This window comes from Schistocerca gregaria, chromosome 2 (assembly GCF_023897955.1).
Source record: "Schistocerca gregaria isolate iqSchGreg1 chromosome 2, iqSchGreg1.2, whole genome shotgun sequence".
NCBI classification, from domain to species: Eukaryota; Metazoa; Arthropoda; class Insecta; order Orthoptera; family Acrididae; genus Schistocerca; species Schistocerca gregaria.
Genome location: NC_064921.1, coordinates 422,726,548 through 422,748,252, shown reverse-complemented (window position 1 = coordinate 422,748,252; position 21,705 = coordinate 422,726,548). Strand labels below are relative to the sequence as shown.

General features: G+C 42.4%; 1 protein-coding gene across 1 annotated transcript in view; it reads left to right on the top strand.

Annotated features, from left to right (window-relative positions):
* LOC126323860 (uncharacterized) overlaps positions 1-20,976 on the top strand; it is a 488,982-nt gene extending 468,006 nt beyond the window's left edge. Inside the window, exons 5-8 of the mRNA XM_049994799.1 lie at positions 1,455-1,729; positions 9,863-10,168; positions 15,361-15,545; positions 18,536-20,976. Of these exons, the coding sequence (XP_049850756.1) occupies positions 1,455-1,729; positions 9,863-10,168; positions 15,361-15,545; positions 18,536-18,644 (875 nt within the window). The 3' untranslated portion in view covers positions 18,645-20,976. The remainder of the gene's footprint in view (positions 1-1,454; positions 1,730-9,862; positions 10,169-15,360; positions 15,546-18,535) is intronic.
* The last annotated feature ends 729 nt before the right edge of the window (positions 20,977-21,705 follow it).

Below are 21,705 nucleotides of genomic sequence, written 5' to 3'. Positions count from 1 at the left end.
CTCTCCCCACATCCACCAATGATGGCGGCTCACCTCCAACTGAGCAACGCTACGCGCTGTTCACATCCAGCTGCCCAACGCTACAATGGCGAGTATTACAACAATGCAACCAGCCACAGACTGCACACAGCACAGCCAGTGATTTTCATGCAGAGGTGGCGTTACCAATAAAGAAACCTAAACAGCCTACTTACAAGAAGTTAACTATCAACATTTTACTGATCCATGAACTTCTTATCATACGAATGATATGCCGTGCTCTAGCAGGGAGAAGAAGGGAACCAGCTGAAAAGTGCCCCTGTTGGATAACAGAAAAGGCAGATATGCTCCTGTTTAAAATAACTCTGACCGAAAAGTGGTGTGCTAGCTGCCTGAGTCTACCTTCCTCAGCATCTTAAAAATTTTCCAAAAAATTTTGGCATGCAGTAATATTTGCGCTTTTTTATGGTGAGAAAGGAGACAGTGGCAATGTGAAAGACTGAAAAGTAATAAATATTGGAAGATATTAGACAGCGGTTGTGGTATAGGAAGATCAAAGAAGACGATGACATTTTTAGAGGAAGAGAGTGACACGTCGGCTGTGGAGCCTAGTTCACGGTTACAGAAGAGGGCTATGAAAAGAGTAAAGGAGAAAATACAGTGAGAGAGGGATAAAGAGGGCAAGTGGATGTGCGCGAGAGCCAGTCGTAATGAGATACGGTGTCTACGTCAACGAGTAAGAGAAATTGTGACAGTGAGAAGAGATGGCAGTGGGAAGGAATAAATGAGATCGTAACAGGCAGAGAGAGCAAGAGGGAGACAGTGAGAGAAGAGACGAGAGTAGTACTACTACTACTAGTAGTAGTAGTAGTAGTAGTAGTACAACAAAACAAATGACTGTGGCTGTGAGACAGCAGACACCGACAGTTCGAGAGACTCAGAGGTAATGCCAGTGAGTTTGAGTGAGAGAGAGAGAAAACGGGCAATTAGTAGTGGATGGGCATGAGCGAGTTTGTTAGTGGAGCTTGTGAGAGTGAGATGTAAATTACATGTCCGAATAAGTCAGAAGTATGTCCGCAAGCCTAAATTTTTAAAGGTGCTGAGGAAGGTAGAGAGGGGAAGCTGGTGCCCCACTTTTCAGTTAACCTTATATTTTAAACAGGAGCGTATTCCCACTTTTAGCGCTCTGACAGGAGCATTTTCCCCATGGTGTATCTACGGTCTAAGGCGCGGTCTCTGGCCGCGGCAGCGAGTAGGTCTTCACCCTGCACCACGGAAGCTCCGAGATGACAGACGAAAAGGTAGTTTAACTATGACTGCAGACAATGACCCACAATCAAACAAAAAAACAAATTACGCAAACAACGTTTTCGGCGCACACTCTGAATTTTGCGGCAGCTCCTCGTAACATGGAAGGCACAGTGCTATGATGTGAAGTGACGTGGCGGTGATCAAACTGTCGTTGCGGTGTGCAGTGCTGGGCCCGAGCAGCGCGCTGCTAGCGCCGGGCGCGCACGGCCACGGCCACGTCGGAGCGTCGTCGGCGCCACCCCCGCCGCCCCCGCAGCAGGCGCTCGCCCCGGCTGCCGCCGGCGCCCCCGGGTCGTCGCGCGCCGCCTCGGACCGCGACCGCCCCACGACGCCCGCCAGCTCGCCGGGCAGCGCGGGCCTCCACGGCGGCTCCGCGGCGCTCGACGGCTGCGGCGGCCACTGCGTCGCCTTCGAGAACTTCTGCTACTACTGCCTGCAGGTCAGTGCGCGGCGGCTGGCCCACGCGCCTCTCTGTTATCGAAAGGCCGATTCACACCACACTTCAACGGAACGAAACGTGACGGTAGGTGACGCTACCGTCAATGGTGTGTTCACACTAACTGGAATGTCAATTTAGCGTCACTTCCCCAAAGCCTGTATTGCACTCTCAAAGTTCTTGGACATATATCACACACAAATAAAGAAATGATGTTATGTGGACATGTGTCCGGAAACGCTAAATTTCCATGTTAGAGCTCATTTTAGTTTCGTCCACCTACGCTCAATGGAGCACGTTATCATGATTCCATACGGGGTACTCTACCTGTGCTGCTAGAACATGTGCCTTTACAAGTACGACACAACATGTGGTTCATGCACGATGGAGCTCCTGCACATTTCAGCCGAAGTGTTCGTACGCTTCTCAACAACAGATTCGTTGACCGATGGACTGGTAGAGGCGGCCCAATTCCATGGCCTCCACTCTCTCCTGATCTCAACCCTCTTGACTTTCATTTATGGGGGCATATGAAAGCTCTTGTCTGCGCAACCCCGCTATCAAATGTAGAGACTCTTTTTGCTCGTATTGTGGACGGCTGTGATACCATACGCCATTCTCCAGGGCTGCATCAGCGCATCAGGGATTCCATGGGATGGAGGGTGGATGCATGTATCCTCGCTAACGGAGGACATTTTGAACATTTACTGTAACAAAGTGTTTGAAGTCACGCTGCTACGTCCTGTTGCTGTGTGTTTCCATTCCATGATTAATGTGATTTGAAGAGAAGTAATAAAATGAGCTGTAACATGGAAAGTAAGCGTTTCCGGACTCATGTCCACCTAACATATTTTCTTTATTTGTGTGTGAGGAAAGTTTCCTGAAAGTTTGGCAGTACCTTTTCGTAACACCATTATATATATATGACCGATTTCAACCACACTAGGCACGCGTCACTTACTGTCTGGATCTATACGCTGTAGGGGCAAGACCCTATCAAAGGGGTGAGTATGAAAAGCAATGCAGCTCACGACTCGCCAATACCCATACTGCAGACGAACGGTATTTGAGAATGAGAGCACTTACTACACTCCTGGAAATTGAAATAAGAACACCGGGAATTCATTGTCCCAGGAAGGGGAAACTTTATTGACACATTCCTGGGGTCAGATACATCACATGATCACACTGACAGAACCACAGGCACATAGACACAGGCAACAGAGCATGCACAATGTCGGCACTAGTACAGTGTATATCCACCTTTCGCAGCAATGCAGGCTGCTATTCTCCCATGGAGACGATCGTAGAGATGCTGGATGTAGTCCTGTGGAACGGCTTGCCATGCCATTTCCACCTGGCGCCTCAGTCGGACCAGCGTTCGTGCTGGACGTGCAGACCGCGTGAGACGACGCTTCATCCAGTCCCAAACATGCTCAATGGGGGACAGATCGGGAGATCTTGCTGGCCAGGGTGGTTGACTTACACCTTCTAGAGCACGTTGGGTGGCACGGGATACATGCGGACGTGCACTGTCCTGTTGGAACAGCAAGTTCCCTTGCCGGTCTAGGAATGGTAGAACGATGGGTTCGATGACGGTTTGGATGTACCGTGCACTATTCAGTGTCCCCTCAACGATCACCAGAGGTGTACGGCCAGTGTAGGAGATCGCTCCCCACACCATGATGCCGGGTGTTGGCCCTGTGTGCCTCGGTCGTATGCAGTCCTGATTGTGGGGCTCACCTGCACGGCGCCAAACACGCATACGACCATCATTGGCACCAAGGCAGAAGCGACTCTCATCGCTGAAGACGAAACGTCTCCATTCGTCCCTCCATTCACGCCTGTCGCGACACCACTGGAGGCGGGCTGCACGATGTTGGGGCGTGAGCGGAAGACGGCCTAACGGTGTGCGGGACCGTAGCCCAGCTTCATGGAGACGGTTGCGAATGTTCCTCGCCGATACCCCAGGAGCAACAGTGTCCCTAATTTGCTGGGAAGTGGCGGTGCGGTCCCCTACGGCACTGCGTAGGATCCTACGGTCTTGGCGTGCATCCGTGCGTCGCTGCGGTCCGGTCCCAGATCGACAGGCACGTGCACCTTCCGCCGACCACTGGCGACAACATCGATGTACTGTGGAGACCTCACGCCCCACGTGTTGAGCAATCCGGCGGTACGTCCACCCGGCCTCCCGCATGCCAATTATACGCCCTCGCTCAAAGTCCGCCAACTGCACATACGGTTCACGTCCACGCTGTCGCGGCATGCTACCAGTGTTAAAGACTGCGATGGAGCTCCGTATGCCACGGCAAACTGGCTGACACCGGCGGCGGTGCACAAATGCTGCGCAGCTAGCGCCATTCGACGGCCAACACCGCGGTTCCTGGTGTGTCCGCTGTGCCGTGCGTGTGATCATTGCTTGTACAGCCCTCTCGCAGTGTCCGGAGCAAGTATGGTGGGTCTGACACACCGGTGTCAATGTGTTCTTTTTTCCATTTCCAGGAGTGTATTTTGCAACAAACTTCACACACAATTTCGAACTATTTAGACATTTTTCCTTGCCCACGATTCCCACGAAATGATGGAAGAAAAAAGTTTATTGCTTACTACGCTGTTCGTGCAGTAAAACTGTCATATGACATGACGATATTTTAATTTATTACTTACTTACTGTTAAGTATATTACCGACACACCTTGAAGAGGTTATTGACGCATATTACTGAATGTACAAGCAAAACTGTGACATTGACACCCAATTCAGGGGATACAACGTCATAAACATTGCCCTGCTTGGAAATGAAACTGCAGTGCGAAATTCGCCAGATATACAGGTGTATGTGTACAAATACTTATGAAATATTTGAAATATACATGAAATATATTTGACAAGTGCATACGCAGGCAAAGCCATTGATAAAAGGCTAATCCTAAACCCCTGGAACCATATTAACCAAGGACATGTATTAGTTACAACCTGGAAGAAGTACTCAGGGACAGGAGGGGGGGGGGGGGGTAGGTACGAGAACAATCAGTCTGATATTTTGGTGGGGTAGAAAGGACCAAATGGACAGAGAGGGGGGGGGGGAGGTATGGAGGAGATGAACAAATATGGGCAGGTAGGACGAGATTGACAGAGAGAGGAGATGAAGAGTTAGACGTGGAAGAAGAGATGAGCAGGCAGGAGGAGGAGATGGACAAAAAGAGGGGAGAGGCGATAGGAGACACAGAGGGTGAAGAGAAGATGGACAGGGACTGCAGGGATGGAGGAAACAGACAGAGGGTGTGGGGACAGATGACGTGGTCAGAGGGTGCAGATGGTGGAGGAGGTGGGTGGTGGGTGTGGGTTGTAGAGGTGGAGGGCGGTGATACCCTCACCCGGTTGACTTCTGTGTCGCCGGTGTGCACAACCAAGCATTTTTTTGCCTTGGGCTCCGCATACCAACAGAAGGAGAATGCCGATGCCTCTGTAGATCTAATGGGGCAGCATCCTCCAGCTTGTGCACCATGTAGCAGTGTCTTCGAAGGTTGGCAAGGTGACACCCTTTCATTTTTTTCCCCCCTCCTTCCCTGCTCTTATTATAAATTGCCTCTAATGAAACATTAGCGGCCTTTGATACAACAAAGAGGACTTCTGGCTGCCCTTGGAATTGCAGTATCCGCTTGTTCTTTGCCTTCAAAGAGCTATCACATTTCCCGGTCTGCTTTCACCCCCCCCCCCCCCCTCCAGGAAAGCATTCCATCTCATAGGGGAGTCATGCTGCTCATCCGGAATCATAATCAACCCACCTCCCTCACTACTCGGCTTCAAGCTGTTGCGGTCTGCAGTTTCCTTCCTCACTTGACCTTTTCCCTTTGTATTGTTTAGATCCCTCCGTCATTCAGTGTCACCAGGGGAGACCTCCTGTAGCTTACTTGGCAACTCCCTCACTTATTTCTGCTGCTTGGTGACAAATGCGCACCATCCCCTTTGAGGTTTGCCCAGAATCTGTCATGCAGGTGCTACCCTCTTGGCTGTCCACCTCAATCAGCTTAACCTCTGTGCTTTAAAACGGGAACACCCGCATTCCTTTCAGACTCCATGCACACCTGTTCCCATTTGGACCTCTTCTTCTGCACTGCCCAGCTTGCCTATTGTCTAGAGTGGTAAATTCTCTCCGAAAAGTACTCGAGAGACTACTTCCAGTGTGCAATCAGTTTGCTGATTCCTACCCTGCCTACATTCACACCCAAATGACAGCTTTCTAAGGCCAACTGTAGCGAGCTTCGGCGAACAACATTTCCCCAGTTGTAAAGACCACGTAAAATATCTTACAGACGTTATCCTCACCACCACAGAACGTTCCATTCTGCGTACTTCCACTTCACCTTGGTGGACTGAGGAGTGCCGCGACGCAATTTGCGCTCGGATATCGGCTCTCTGGGTTTTTAACTGTCATCCTACGACGGTAAATTCCACTTCTTATAAACAGTTGGATGCACAATGTCGTGTCTTTCTTCGGGACAGCAAAAAGCTAGCTGCGTTTCCTTTACTAGTTCTTATAACAGTTCCACTCCCTCTTCAGTCTTGTGGGCAAGTCTCCAACGGCTCTCCAGGATCGAAGTCCATTCCCCAATTTCTGGCCTGAAAAGACAAACAACTTCTTTCTAGCTATCGCCCCGTTTATGTCACCAGCTGTGCTTTTGCAAGATGATGGAACATATTATTCATGCCCAGTTGGTGTGGTGGCTCGAGTCTATCAATGTACTAACCGCTGCGCAGTGTGGATTTCGAGCACGCCGTTCAGCGCTTGACTATCTCGTCACTTTGTCTACCAGTATGACGAATGGTTTTCTGCGGAAATCCCAGACTTTGGCCGTGTTTCTCGATGTGGAGAAAGCCTAAGACACCTGCTGGAGGACTGGTATCCTCTGTGCACCCCACACGTGGACATCTACCCCGTTTCCATGAGGAACTTTTAAAAGACTGACTTTCCAAGGTCCGTGTGGGTTCTGCCTTGTCGGACACCTTTATCCAGGAAAACGGTGTGCCTCGAGTTTCCGCCCTGAGCGTCGTCCTCTTTGCTATCGCCATTAACCCTGTAATGGCCTGTGTCCTGGATGGCATCTCCGGCTCCTTTTTGTTGACGATTTCACCATCTGTTTCAATCCTCCACGGGCCTGTCTCATTGAGTGGGGTCTTCAGCGATGTCTCGATCGTCTTTACTCATGGAGCATCGACAACGGCTTTCTGTTTTCCACTTACAAAACCGTTTGTATAAATTTTGCTTTATAAATATAGGTTATCAAGCACAATGTCAGAATTGCTTCTCTGTTGCCTTTACATTTCGTAACTCCTAAGTGATGAACTGCAAAGACACATGAATAAACTGAGGACACACACAAACCACTGTTGCCTCTAGGGAAAAATTGCACAACTGCAGTGATATTGCCGGCCGTTGTGGCCTAGCGGTTCTAGGCGCTTGTCTGGAACTGCGCGACCTCTACGGTCGCAGGTTCGAATCCTGCCTCGGGCATGGATGTGTGTGATTTCCTTAGGTTAATTAGGTTTAAGTAGTTCTAAGTTCTAGGGGACTGATGACCTCAGATGTTAAGTCCCGTAGTGCTCAGAGCCATTTTGCAATGATATTGACGTGCCACACGTTTTAAGAGCGTGTCACATTTGTAAGGCAGAGAAATTATATATATAAACAAATCTGACAGAAGGGGTGGCCGTTTAAGTGCTCAAAACACGGAAAAGTAAATTAAATGGGGCATCAGACAGGGCAAAAAATGGAAGAAAACGGTCAAATGTTTGTGATGTCTAAAAGTAAGAAATAAAAAGAGAAACAATTAACGCGTCTTTGAATGATGCTCTAATCATGTAGAGCAGACGACGTCTAATTGAGAATTTAAAGTTAAACCGCGTGTCGGATGTTTCTGTAATTTACTTTTAGGCAAATCGCTTGTCAAACACCTCACGGCTCTTTCTAAATTTTTTTATTCTATAGTTTTGTTCAGAAAGCACGACTTGTCTACCTATCGTCTTCTGTTATCGAAATGTCGTGAACTTAGTGGATGATTCGAAGTGAGCCAGTTTGACAGTTAAAAATGTCATAACAGTGCAATTTTTTATGCGTGAAACAGGTAGTCGTTGAAAGGATGAACGTTTCGACACTTTATTTTGCAGCTATTCTTGAAATATTTCAGATTTCCCTCAAATCACTAAGTTTTTGTTAATTACTTTGATTACTTTCAAACAGTTAAACATTGGTTGAAAAAAAAAAAGAAAAAGCCCTCATGCTGGTAAATTTGTTACCTAAGAGTTCAGATCTCCCAAAGCTATGGTTCGACAGTTTTGGTGCACTACATAAATGACGTAGTATTGGTAGCATTGTATGTATGTATTGAACTGCGAACCTAGAAGCGACGGAGAGGCTTCGACTCCGCCGCAGCCCTCAGTGGTACACAACCCCACAACAGGCTACAGCAGTTCACTCACCCCACCGCCGCCCCACACTGAACCCAGGGTTATTGTGCGGTTCGGTCCCAAGTAGATCCCGTGGGAACGTCTCATTCCAGACGAGTGTAACCCTAATGTTTGCATGGTAGAATAATTATGGTGGACGCGTACGTGGCGACAGTGTTTGCGCAGCAATGGCCGACATAGTGTAACTGAGGCGGAATAAGGGGAATCTGCACCCATTTGCCGAGGCAGATGGAAAACCGCCTTAAAAACCATCCACAGGCTGGCCGGCACACCGGACCTCAACACTAATCCGCCTGACGGATTCGTACCGGGGACCGGCACGCCTTCCCGCTCGGGAAACAGCGCGCTATACCGCGCAGCCAGCCTGGCGGGCTTTGGTAGCATTAGTAGGGAGAGATACATACGTGAATGAGTAAAAGAGAGACTGGGGCCAACGACTTCTCTTTGTTGTTTGTTTAGTTGGTTGGTTGTTTTGCATGTAATTAGATCCGCACATCATTCAGTGTTAGTCGATTATGTATTTTATATATTTACAGAACATAAATTACATTTTATAACTAATAAAAGTTATTTGATTTAGTAACTGCTGTGCTTTTATGTAACCGAAGCAATTACTTTTGATGCAAGTGCAGTTTACAGGCAAACACATTAAAAATTATGTACAATTATTGTCGTTCTCAATTATTGTCGTTCTTAAACATGGCGAAAAGCAAAAAGTTTCCTGTTATCATTTGATTAATGTGAAAGTTGTTTATGAATAACAAAAAACATGTTTTACATAAGTTCGACAAAGTATTGAAGCGATGTATGATACATTTTTTGTTTCGTAATTGTTTTTTTATTTTACCTTTTCCTTGTTACCACACGCCTCGGTTTCGCGCTACAAATCAATAATTTTCGAATAAAACCTGAAGCTAAACACTAAAATTTCAGGTCGCTATAAATAGCGTTTACTTTTAAGCAACAAACAGGAAAATAACTATGTAGAACAGAAGTGTTCCGTAGTTTATATGGCCCTACATATATATCCTCACTCAATTTCTAGACGGTTCGCCGTTATCGATTTTTAATGGGTTGGGTTGTTTCGGGGAGAAGAGCAGGCAGAGAGGTCTTCGGTGTCATCGGTGTCATCGGATTAGGGAAGGACGGGGAAGGAAGTCGGCCGTGCCCTTTCAAAGGAACCATCCCGGCATTTGCCTGCAGTGATTTAGGGAAATCACGGAAAACCGAAATGAGGACGGCCGGACGCTGGATTGAACCTTCGTCCTCCCGAATGCGAGTCCAGTGTGCTACCCACTGTGCCACGTCGGTCGGTAATTTTTAAGGAAATCTACATTAGTAAGACACTGATCGCATACGCAAAGAAAGCGGTCGTTTTGAGGTCTCGCCCGGCAGGTATGCAAGACACTTAACGTACGAGTAACATGGGTACGACGTAAGCTACTATGCAAACTACCGTAGTCTTTGCTTACTTCTGACAGTGTACAGTAGCCTAAGGCAGTTTTAAAACTCTACTGGTACCCCATTTGTCCATTTCCCTCTTATCGTTTGGCTATGACGTTTCGGAGAAAATTCTAAGGGTCTCGTTTTCGCTCGGGTCAAACACTGTACGTAATACATAAAGTGTAAGCCTTCGCCATCGATGCTGACCACCGCCAACACGGCGCAGGTGGTGTTCGTGCTGGGTGTGCTGTGCGGCGTGTCGCTGACGATCGCGGGCAGCGTGCTGCGGCAGGGCCCGGGCCAGGGCCAGGGCGGGGTGTCGCACCGCGGCCGCGACCTGGTCGTGCTCGTCTACATCGGCTGCCTGCTGGCGCTCGTCTGCGCGGTGCTGCTCGCCGTGCAGTGCTGCGTGCGCCGCAACGTCAAGCGCCGCAAGCGCGCTCTCCGCGACCGCCGAGCCCGCAACCAGCCGCACGCCGCAGTCGCAGCCGCCGCCGCCGCCGCCGCCAGCGCCGCCCCGCCGCCTTTCACCGTAAGTCGCACCGACCTAGGCGCGAATCCCAGAAGAGAGGAGAGGGGAGGGGAGGGGAGGGGAGGGGAGGGGAGGGGAGGGGAGGGGAGAGTCCCTCTCCCAGCCCCTCCCCCCCCCCCCCCCCAATGTTGTTATGCTGTGAGGACGGGGCGAGAGTCGTGCTTGGGTAGCTCAGTTGGTAGAGCACTTGCCCGCGAAAGGCAAAGGTCCCCAGTTCGAGTCTCGATCCGGCACACAGTTTTAATCTGCCAGGAAGTTTCATATCAGCGCACACTCCGCTGCAGAGTGAAAATCTCATTCTGGAAACATCCCCCAGGCTGTGGCTAAGCCATGTCTCCGCAATATCCTTTCTTTCAGGAGTGCTAGATCTGCAAAGTTCGCAGGAGAGGTTCTGTAAAGTTTGGAAGGTAGGAGACTAGATACTGGCAGAAGTAGAGCCGTGAGGACGGGGCGTGAGTCGTGCTTGGGTAGCTCAGTTGGTAGAGCACTTGCCTGCGAATGGCAAATGTCCAGTGTTCGAGTCTCGGCCCGGCACACAGTTTTAATCTGCCAGGAAGTTTCATATCAGTGCACACTCTGCTGCAGAGTGAAAATCTCATTCTTGTTCCCTTTCGCATGTAAATAACTAATTCAAATTATCAACTACTGGGTTTGTTGGTCGTGATTTATTCTTCTCGTCAACAGATGGCAGTTCTATTGCCAATCTAGTTTACCAATTTACTTCCTCCTTCATGTTCGGTATTCCGTGTTCTGCACTTGCTGGTAATAGCTAAATAAGTTACATTGTTTAGAACTCTCATTGCATAAACAAAACCATTTGTGTTACTAAGCAATCCGTGTTGTGATCAGTTCATGATAAGTTTTCATCTATCGTAACTCCAGTAATTTTAGCTGAGTCCTTAATTATCAGTTCTTTGCCATTGCAATTAAACTATATTATGTTGTGGTAATTAGGTGATCTTGCTGTAATACGTTATTTTATGATGATACAAGAGAATTTGCCAAAGGGCAGATTTTTATGGTCGTTAACATCTGAGGATAAATATTACGAAAAATTGCAAAACTCGTTGCATGTTCATGTTATATAATGTAAATGAAGGAGTGATGATTAAAAAAAAAAAAAAAAAAATAGGATACCCATATTTCATCAAAGGACATGGACATGAGAAGCTTTCACAAAAGCACAGAAGACACAATTATCTCGATGCACAATAGTGATTACTGATTAAAGATTTTTGCCAATATAACTTCGTAGCAGTTACCCACAGGTCCCGACGTCACCCTAATGACAGTGTCACTTAGAAAGTCAGTGTGCACTCTTGTGTGAGGCTGCAAGAATAAGTGGCTTGGTTACATATGTCACACTTTTGTTACATCAGGTCTGTGACTGCACCAGATGATACCTTGTCTTTGGGTTGTGTAGGTTTGGTTGGGTTGGGTTGGTTTGGCTGGCAGCTATCTGAAGTAATACTGTTTCTTCACAACTCATAATGAGTCATTGCATGCACTTAATGTGCTGTGTGCATACACCCTTTAGTTAGGTATCAGGACCATGATGATACAGTTACCTCTCAATTGCATTTGATATACCTCATTGTCTAAACTGAGTCAGCATATCTAGTGATTTTAAGCTGGGGAAGATTAAAGGAAGTTAGTATTTTCCATCACAGTTCTTGGGACTAAAACTTTCCAGGAACAGGCATTATGTTTTAAAATTATATTGTAGTTTTTTTTTTACAATGAGCCCAATTACTAACCTATCTATTATTCTTAAGCAGCTTTCTGTAGTCTGAACATTTTGGCCATGTGCTGAACACTTAACCCCAAACTAATGATTCCATAGCTAGAGACTGAGAGTACATACAAATAATATATAACTGTGAAGAGCTAGGTGTTGCACTCTGGTGGGAGGACATCTGAGAAGCAAACACTGAAAGCAGATGGTAGCAGCTGTAATCTTCCTCACTGAATTGAACATACAGTCCTGGGATGGTTAGCTTGTTCCTTAATGCCATACATGCAAAATATGTCAGTCATTCACTGAAATGCATATTATGGGGAAATTTAAATGAGGACCCTGTTTTCTGCAGAACTCCCCCAAATTATACCTGGTTATAGTCTAGCCACCTTGCTAGTAATCTGTTCCTTATTGTGTCCTTGCATGCAATATTACTTGTGTACGCATTTCTTATTAGTGTAGATGTAACATGGGTATGGATTGTTGCACGTTTTCCTCTCAAATAGTAGTGAATACCATTAAATACATTTATTATAGGATACAGTGCAATTGGAATACTTTTACTGTATTGCCCTAACATTCCACAAAACAAGTCAGTAACAACTTCCTACAAGATGCAGCTTGTCAGGTGGCATTAGAGACTGTCACTGTTACATAACATTGTTTAATTTTGACTATGCCTGATTCCATTCACATTTCTTTTACATCCATTAGTCACAAATGTGCAAAAAAATAAGTTGTAACAAAAGATACAGCCAAAATTTCAGGACACACAGATAAAGAAAGTGTTGAATGGATGTAGGCCAGGAAACACTTTACTCCATGTTAGAACTCATATTCACAAGTCCTCACAGCATATTAACCATGGGAAACATGGAATGGAATGCACCAGCATACCTTGTGATGCACATTCTTGTATGATCTGTTCAAACTACCCTCCTAATTAAGTCTAGTTGCACTGTAAATATTAGGTTTGTTTCTAGTGCTGTGTGTTCCATTTCACAACAGATAGTGTTGAGAAGTGACTCACATAATTTTCCGATTCACATGTAGCATAAATGGTTTAAGTAGTGATAAAGAACTTGGCTGTGACTATTTGTTAGTGTTCATCACATATTTTGCTTCTGGCACAGTGAAAAGAGTGTAAACAAATCCAGAGTTAGCAGATGCTCATTGGATGTCTGGATTATCAAATGGAAACAGCTATGTTGCTCAACGTGTGTATAGGGAGAAATTTCCATGATGATGGTGCTTCTATAGGAAAATGTCAGAAGCAAGTGATCATTTTAGGAGCTTTTGATCAGGGGAGGCTTAGGACAACAAGGATATCCCAGCTGAAGGAGGAAATGCTTCATATAGTTGATGATGTCCTTAGTTTCAGCATAAGATATGTAGTTGCAACAAGTAATGGTGACTTCTTGACTGCATTTTACATGACACTCTGCTAAGCCATGTCATTTACAGCATATGCAGATGCTGTCAACAGCTTATTTTCCTGGATGGCTACACTTCTGTATCAGTGTTTTGACTCTTATGTTAGTGCAACTAGCTGTTAACAGATGAAGCATTGTTTCTCTGTGAACAGATTGTCATCATCCATGGGATAATATGAATTTTTATGCAACGGTTGAAATATGCTATCAACAAAGAATTTCTTTCAATGTCTCAGTCAGCATTGGTGATGACTGTTTGCTAGGGCCTAATTTTCTTCCACCTAGGCTCAATAGATAAACTTATAATCATTTCTTAGAGAGTATGCCACAGGTCACTTGATCTACTAGAAGATGTGCCTTTATCAATGCAAGGAAATGCACATTTCATGCATGATAAGCTCCCACTAATTTTACTGTTAATGCCTGTCAGCTTCTTAACATCAGGTGCTGTGAGAGATTTATGGGAACAGCCAGACTGATTCTTTGCACTCCATATCCTTTGTCAGGACATAAACCCACAGCACTTTCATTTATGGAACATTTGAAAGCTCCTTATCAAACCCCAGTACATGATGCAGTAAGTTTTCAAAGTTGCATTTTGGAATACTGCAAAACCACAAGCAGTACTCCAGGGATATTTCAGAAGGTCCTTTCAATATTTCATGTAAGAGCGAGTTTTCCATGATCAATGGATGAGTGCTTCCCAACCCAAGTCCATATAACATACTTATACCTACCTACTTTTTCGGTGTGTAGGGAGTGTCTCCTGAAAGTGGGACCATAAGTTTTTTTCCCATTGAAAGCCAGTACTTGAATAGGCCTTCCCTTATGCCCAGGTTGTTTATAGCTCAAGTAAGACATCTACTTCATCAGTAGATGTATCATTAACAAATGCACTTCTTGGTGTTCTCTACCTACTCTGAATACCATATTGTGCTATATCTGGAAGGTGTTTGCACATTATTTTACCCAGTCTTCCTTTTCTTTTAGAAGAAGCATCAACTGCTTCAACTGATGGCCTGCCAGTCATGAGAAATGCTTTTCTCTGTTAATCAAACTAAGCATGTTGACTAAAAGCATGTAGAATAATCATCGTACCTAGAAGTTATTCTCTGATAATGACATTATTAAAGCCAACAGAAAGGCATTCAGTTTTAGCAAAACAACTGACATGTCATAGTTAAGAGTTAATTTAGGATCTGTATTGGCATTGAACAGATAACTGTTCCATAGAGGGCGTACATTAGTGCTCATAGTGATGACTACCTTTCTTGCTCATCATGTGTGCCATGGGTCAAAACACGAATATGACATACTAGATGGTGATTAATGTTGGGCATGTGAAACGCCTTCCAAGATGGCATTAAGTATGCTCAACGTAAATAAATGTTCAATATAAGTGCATTGTCGTATCATAAGATTTTGCAGGCAGTGACAAAAATTCTGACGGAACCTCACACAGAAACTGTTACTCTAATATTACAATGAAGTGGAATGCCAGTAGTTGATAAGGTTGATTGATTGAGATTCCATTCCTACTTGGCATAAATTGCAACAGGTTTTCTACACTAGTCTTACACATCATGTTAAAAAATATTCCAGGGGGAATTTTATCACATAGTGGTGCATAGTTGCAGTTGGTAAAGGGGAAAACCAACAAAGAACTAAAAGCCATGTCACCAATTGCAATGTTCTAAAAGTGATTTTTACTGTCTCTAAAACAAACTTTTTTTTAATACCCTGTGCTCACCATTTCTCTAGCAAATGGCATTTAACAGTAATACTAATTTGCTTTATGTTCCTGTTGTCACTTTCATGTCTTGTCAGTCACCAAATTATAACTGCTACCTTAGAACTCATCAACCATTTGCAATAATATGTTTTAAATTTCTTTAGTAAATTGCTGGAATTCACACAAACCTTGTCAATATATTATCAGTATTTTTTAAAATAAGATAAAGGACTAAAAAAGGGAGTATTGTTCTGGTAGCAGGTAATATGTAAAACAAAAACATTCCCAGGACCTAAGTGGAGATGCAGTGCCCCTCCAGGAGCTGCCACCAGCCCCTGCTCCTGCCCCAGCTGCCATTTCCCAGTACCAGCCTCTTCTGGTGCGACTGGTGCAACAGCAGCAGCAGCAACAGCAGCAGCAACATCATCATATGCAGACACTGCTGCCCGAGAGACACCACCAGTATCGATACAGGTGTGTACAGACAATGCCAGTAATAGTGTAGGAGTGTCAGGAATCAGTATGATCTAAGACAGAACCAGATAAATTTGAGAGGTCATTACAAAGTATGTTGGTGAGTAAATCACTAGTTTGGGTCACAACTGGGAAAGATTATGATCTCATAGTTGATTGACTGAGTTCAGGGAACCCAGCTGTAAGATTATCACTAACCAGACAAGTTTGTTGTTGGATGAGTGAGTTTACAATTTTTACAATCTTTCCTTTCAATATGTTAAAACAGCATTGAATGTCAAGAAATAAATAATTTGTATGTTAAAAATGCAACAATAAAATGGAAGTATTTAAAGCTGTATCAGCTATCTATGGCAAAATACTAACAGTTCATTACAGATCATCATGATAATAAAGTATTTAAATGACTGTTGAGGTTATAAATGAAGTATGTACAGCAAGATGATTAAATAACAACAACATTGGTGTTTACTCCATTTATATGTATCTGTTTTTGTGACACTGAACTCTGAATTGAACCAGTTTTTGTATATCTTCATTGCAAGAATTTTCTGTGTGTTATGATGCCTACTGAATTAAAGTTTCATTCATTAATTTCATTGTCATATGATGGAAGTAGTATGCATCTACAAGAAAGAGACAAGTGTCAAAAACTAAAAAAAAATTTTTTTTTAAGTAAAATAATGGCCACATTCATTTAAAACTTCCTGACAGATTAAAACTGTGTGCAAGCACTGACCCTCAAACTTGGGAACTTTGCCTTTCATTGGCCGCTACCCAAGCATGACTCGTGACCTGTCCTCACAGCTTTACTTCCACCAGTACTTCATCTCCTGTCATGCAAAGTTCATTTTCTTTCATCTATATGGGAGGACCAATAGTGACTGACAAATGAAAATAAATATAAAGCTGTCACTGAGACATGCGGTAATGTAAAGACTACATTGCTTCAAATGAGACATGACATTTTCTACATCGACAACATGTTATGAGAGGTCAAGTCATATTAATACAATAAAAAAATCGTTACTAGGGATTAAATCATGAACCACTGCATTACTCTGTTCAGACATAACCAATTTAACACTACAAAAATTATACTGGCGATAAAATAGAAATAATTCTTCAGGTTTTCCTGGCTGTTTGTTGGCATCTTAAGGTGTCTGGTGTTCTGCTAGATAGCAGTGTCTTTCATGAACAATATTTCAACAATGTGACTCTTTGAATTCATCAGACTGCTGGTCAAGTGGAGCAGTTCCAAGATTTAGACCTACTGTATTTCTCTTCCACCATTGATTCCAGGCTCTGTCTGCACTCTGTCTGTTGTTCCACTAGAAACATCCTGAGACATTCTGTCTTTGGTTCAGTGTGCCTGGCTGAGAGCTGGCATCATCTACTTTTAAATGCACTTCAAATGTATCTGTCTGCTACTCATCACCACCACCTCTGTGTGCTGCTATTTTTTTTAAAGCTGCTTCCTCATTCATACTAAATAGCTGAAGTTTATGTTGTACTGGTAGCTTAATATTTGCTTGATGGGACTGGCATTTTTTCAGAGAAGGTAGTTTCCTACATATGTTAATACTGTGTCCTGTTTATGGTATATTATAATACCACTACATCACACAGATTTGCAACAAAAATTTATACTTACCACATAATGAATGGAGCTTTATAATCTTTGAATCTAAATATTCATATAATTTGTAGTAAGAGTGGCTAACGAACTGTGTTTTTGATTTTATTTTGAATTGGTAGGGATTCCCAATTTTTTATATCTATTAGATGGGAGCTTATTGAATATCTTCCCACCATAACAACTCCATCCTGAACCTTACACAGGGAGGCAAAGCCCACATGAAAATTGTTTTTTGGCTTGTGCTCTGATTTTTTTTTTTAAAGACCACAGTTAACATGAATTTGATTTTTACTATTATAACCAAAACCACTAACTGTTATGGGAAATCGATAAAAGAATTCAAAGGTCTGTAACAATGCTTCTGCAAAGTGTGTGATTATCAAAATATTCCTATTGCTCACTTCTACTGAATGAACAGTTTATTTACTTTAGATGCACAGCCCCAGAAGATAATTTTTTAAAGTACCAAGGATTCAAAATATGCAAAATAATCCAATACTATTATCTAAGTCAACAATAGGAGAGATATTTCTACAGACTATACATGCTGAAGTGAGCTTTTTGATTCGTTTATTCTTGTGCTGACTCAATTTTAACTTGTTATTTAGCTGAACCTCAAGGAATTTACACACAGTATTTCATGTAAAAGAAAAGTGCTATGAGCAGGCTGGTTCCTGTAGTTTGCTGCATTTCAGGAAGTTCTGTAGTTCAGCATAATAAATTCACTACTCTCTCAAATGAATTCATATAGTTATCAGGATGGTCACTGATTCTGATTAGATGCATAAAAAATCATAACCTTTTTATGTTAAATCTTCTTTTTTCATCCATTCTATGTGCACCTTATATAGCCAAGCTTAGCTCCCTCTCAGAACATCAGCTTCAGAACTATTGCTAAACTAGTGCACAACACATACTGATATTCATTTATCAATTAACCTTAAACTGTTTTAATATATATAACTCTGTTAGCCACACTGTGCTTTACAATGTTCTCTTTAGCAGAACACACTTGTGTTGATTTTTAGTTTTACTCAAATGTGTTTCAGAGCTGTGTACCACTGCCAGCAAATTGAATTTATTTGAATCTAGTTCTGATTGTTAGTGTAGTGCTCTGCCTCGGGTGAATCGGATTATTTTCTTTGGACTATGTTACTGGCAACATTTCATAAAACTGTTGTTTACTAACTAACTTGTGTTTAGTCAAGTAATTAACCTTTCTGTTTTTGTGACAATTTTCATGACTGTAGATATTTTTCCTTTCTTCTCTTCTTTCATAGAGACAGTTATTCTTCTGTAGATCCAAAATATAGTGTTATATTCCTTAAAAAAATAATCTTATTCATTGCAGGCATAGCAACATGACTGCTGATCCACCTCTTGATACGTCACGTAGTGGAACCCCCTGGTGGCGCAGACGATCTGACTTCAAACAGACAGTAATTGAATCGAGGCATTGATGTATCATCAAGATTGCTCCAGTTTGTGTTCCCAAAGTCAGAAATAATAACAATTATTGCTATTATTATGTTCTTTTTTTACATTTTGTCTGTCATATGATCTTTTATGTTAAAAAAAGTGATGAATTTTTGCAAAGCCACACAAATGTTTGCCAGTTTAGCCAGCTGCAGGCATGAAATGTGCTTGTGAAACAGTTCATCCTGTGCTTGTTAGAAAGTGGTATTAGAAAGGAAAACTGTTCCCACTAATTTTTTGTTATAAAGAGAATGTCTGAAATTGTCCAGCTATTTGGGAGTAGTCTGTATGTTTGAGAGTGTTACAGTTGTTTGTGAGTGGCCCAGTCGTTTGCAGTATGAATGTTGTCTTTTCCCTTTTGTTACATAACAAATAATTCTTGAGTCTGCTGTCAAAGTAATCTTTCCAAGATTTTAGGGCCTTATGTGGAAAGAACACCAACAGTCAAAATTACTTGATAGTCACCAAATTATAGTTTCATGTGGCAAAATGTGTACTAGTTCATATAGTAGTGACTTATTTAAGCTGCGATAGGAAGCTTATAACTGTAATAACTGTAAGATCACATAAACACAAAGATGCACAAACTGTCATCTGATTTTTTAAATTTTGTGCCATCTGAATGTGTTGTGGTTTATTAGTTTCCCCTTTCTAAGAATATAAATACTGAGAAAGGATATTCCATTCATCCTTCAAGAATTTTATAGAATTATTTCAGGGCCTCATTGCACATCAAAAATGGAAAACATTATTTCATTTTAAAGACCTGGACTCAAATTTCTCCATAGAGGGACAAGAAAGTAATTTGCCTTGGTTAAGGATTGGAACTATTCAGATAATTGCTAAGAACTGTTGTTTCCTGTATCAGTTTTAAATAATTTGCAGCAAAATGTGCTGTTAATTATTAGTCATTGTGACAGATTTTGGTATCACTGATTTTTAACTTACATACCACAAATTTGTTGTAATCATATTTATGTATATGTTATTATAATTAAATATTTGTCATATGCTGAATATTACTGTTCATTTAGAGATATTTAATGCATTCCCTGCCATGTGTACTCTCCAAATTCAATTAATTTCTGTACTGTGATATATTCAGTATAATTTCATAGTTATTGTAATGTAATAAAATGTAAATATAACTGCATTGCGACTTCTCAGAATGAGGGACACTCAGCTTTTATGGGACTACATTATTTGTTATGAAATGATCTGCAAAGTATTTATATGTAAAATAAATATATAAAATGAGTTGAAATGTTCCCTAAAGCCAAAGTCCCTTGAGTGAATATTTATACTTTATTTTTTTCTCTTCCATAGTCATAAAATGAGAATGTTTTGTGCTAATCTGTACTTGCTATGATGGTGACCTGAGTGATAATTCATTCTAATAGACATTTAGCAGTAAGACAGAACTTACTACCAAACATCAGCAGATGTAATGGAGAACAGTTTTTACCTACAAATGTGAAGTGAATTATTGGTGTTAGTGAAGGTGTGTTGTAGCAGAATTAAAGGATAATACAAATTTGAGACAAAGAAAATACTGAGAAGTGGATCTAATAGTTCCAAAAGTAATTAACCTATTGTACTTCTAATGTGAAGTCTTTGTTAACGTGAATGTTCTGACAGAAAAGAATTGCTATGGCTCTGTATGTTAAGGAACCTCACTTATTTAGGCAAGAAAGTCACTGCTAGAGTATGATCACCATTAAACAGCATTTGAATGACCAGTTACTGTTATTGTGTGTATTACCATTAGTCAAACTTTTCCTTGTACTGAAAAGCCTACATTTTGATACACTTACTATGTTAATGCAATGAAAAATAATGACACTAAAACTACTAGATGTGTGACAATAATGCTGTCCCTGGAGTTAAGAAGTTATGATTTCTGTTACAATCAGACAAGAGTCAGAGTGTTTTAATTTGTGAGAAGGCTTGCAGTGTGTTATAAAGATGTATTAGTCAAACCAGTTGTACTGATCACAAAGACAGTTTTCACCAAACATATGGCAAAATGAAGTCAGTAAACATTTGTATACATATTTATACTGAAGGTTTGCCTGAAGCCTTCACAAATATATTTATAAAACTTGTGTTATGCTTAAAGACAATACAGGTGATATGATTTATTAAAAGAGTAAATTACAAACTGTAGATAACAGATAAACCAAAAAAAGATTGCCTTGTTCCTGTTATATCTTTGTATTTATGTGTAAATGTCAGTCTGATATTGATACAAATGTTTGTTATACCCAGAGAGTGATGACAATCTTTTTTAAATAAATTTGCTTATTAACCACTTTATTTTGTAAGGTTCATGCTTTACTGTTACCCTAATTACAAATAAGGAGGTAATATATGGTAAAATATGATAACAGTTTATTGAAGATTTATACACTTTGACTAGATCACCAGTAACATACCACTTTACAGGATGACAAGAAAAAGCGAACTCAGGGAACTATATCACTTCACACATCTCTTGTCAGTGCCATTAGGCAATCAGGCACACCATGTTTGCCAAAGTAGCTTCCATCTCCTAAAAAGCTGTAGAGGCTGCGTCTTGGAACACTGGCATGCTGTATCTTATCTTTCTGTGAGGGAGCCAACCAACTCATGTTTGTAGCAGGCCACTGAAGCAGGGATATGGCTGGGAACCTTTCTTGAAGAAATCATGAATGGAAGAAGGGGGTGACCAATTGTGAGCACTTGAACGTAAGAAAGCATGTGGGCGCTAAGTGATTATCAGTCAGCTGCTGAACATGGTCCTCCAACTATCTGGTTTCACAAAAGCCTGTAATGCCACAGATGTCTGGGAACTTTCATTTTATGTGTGTGCTCATGCATGTCATTAGAAGTGTAGCAGGATGCAGGTCAGAAGTGGTTGTGTCTCACAGAGCATGTGTTGCCAGCTGCAGAGCAGGCAGGGATGTGGCCCCTGGTGGTCATTGCTGTTGTTGTGCAGGTGCCAGTGCCAGTGAGCTGGATAACCAATCATTTGTTAAATTGTCAATGAAAGCAGGTTTAAGTCAC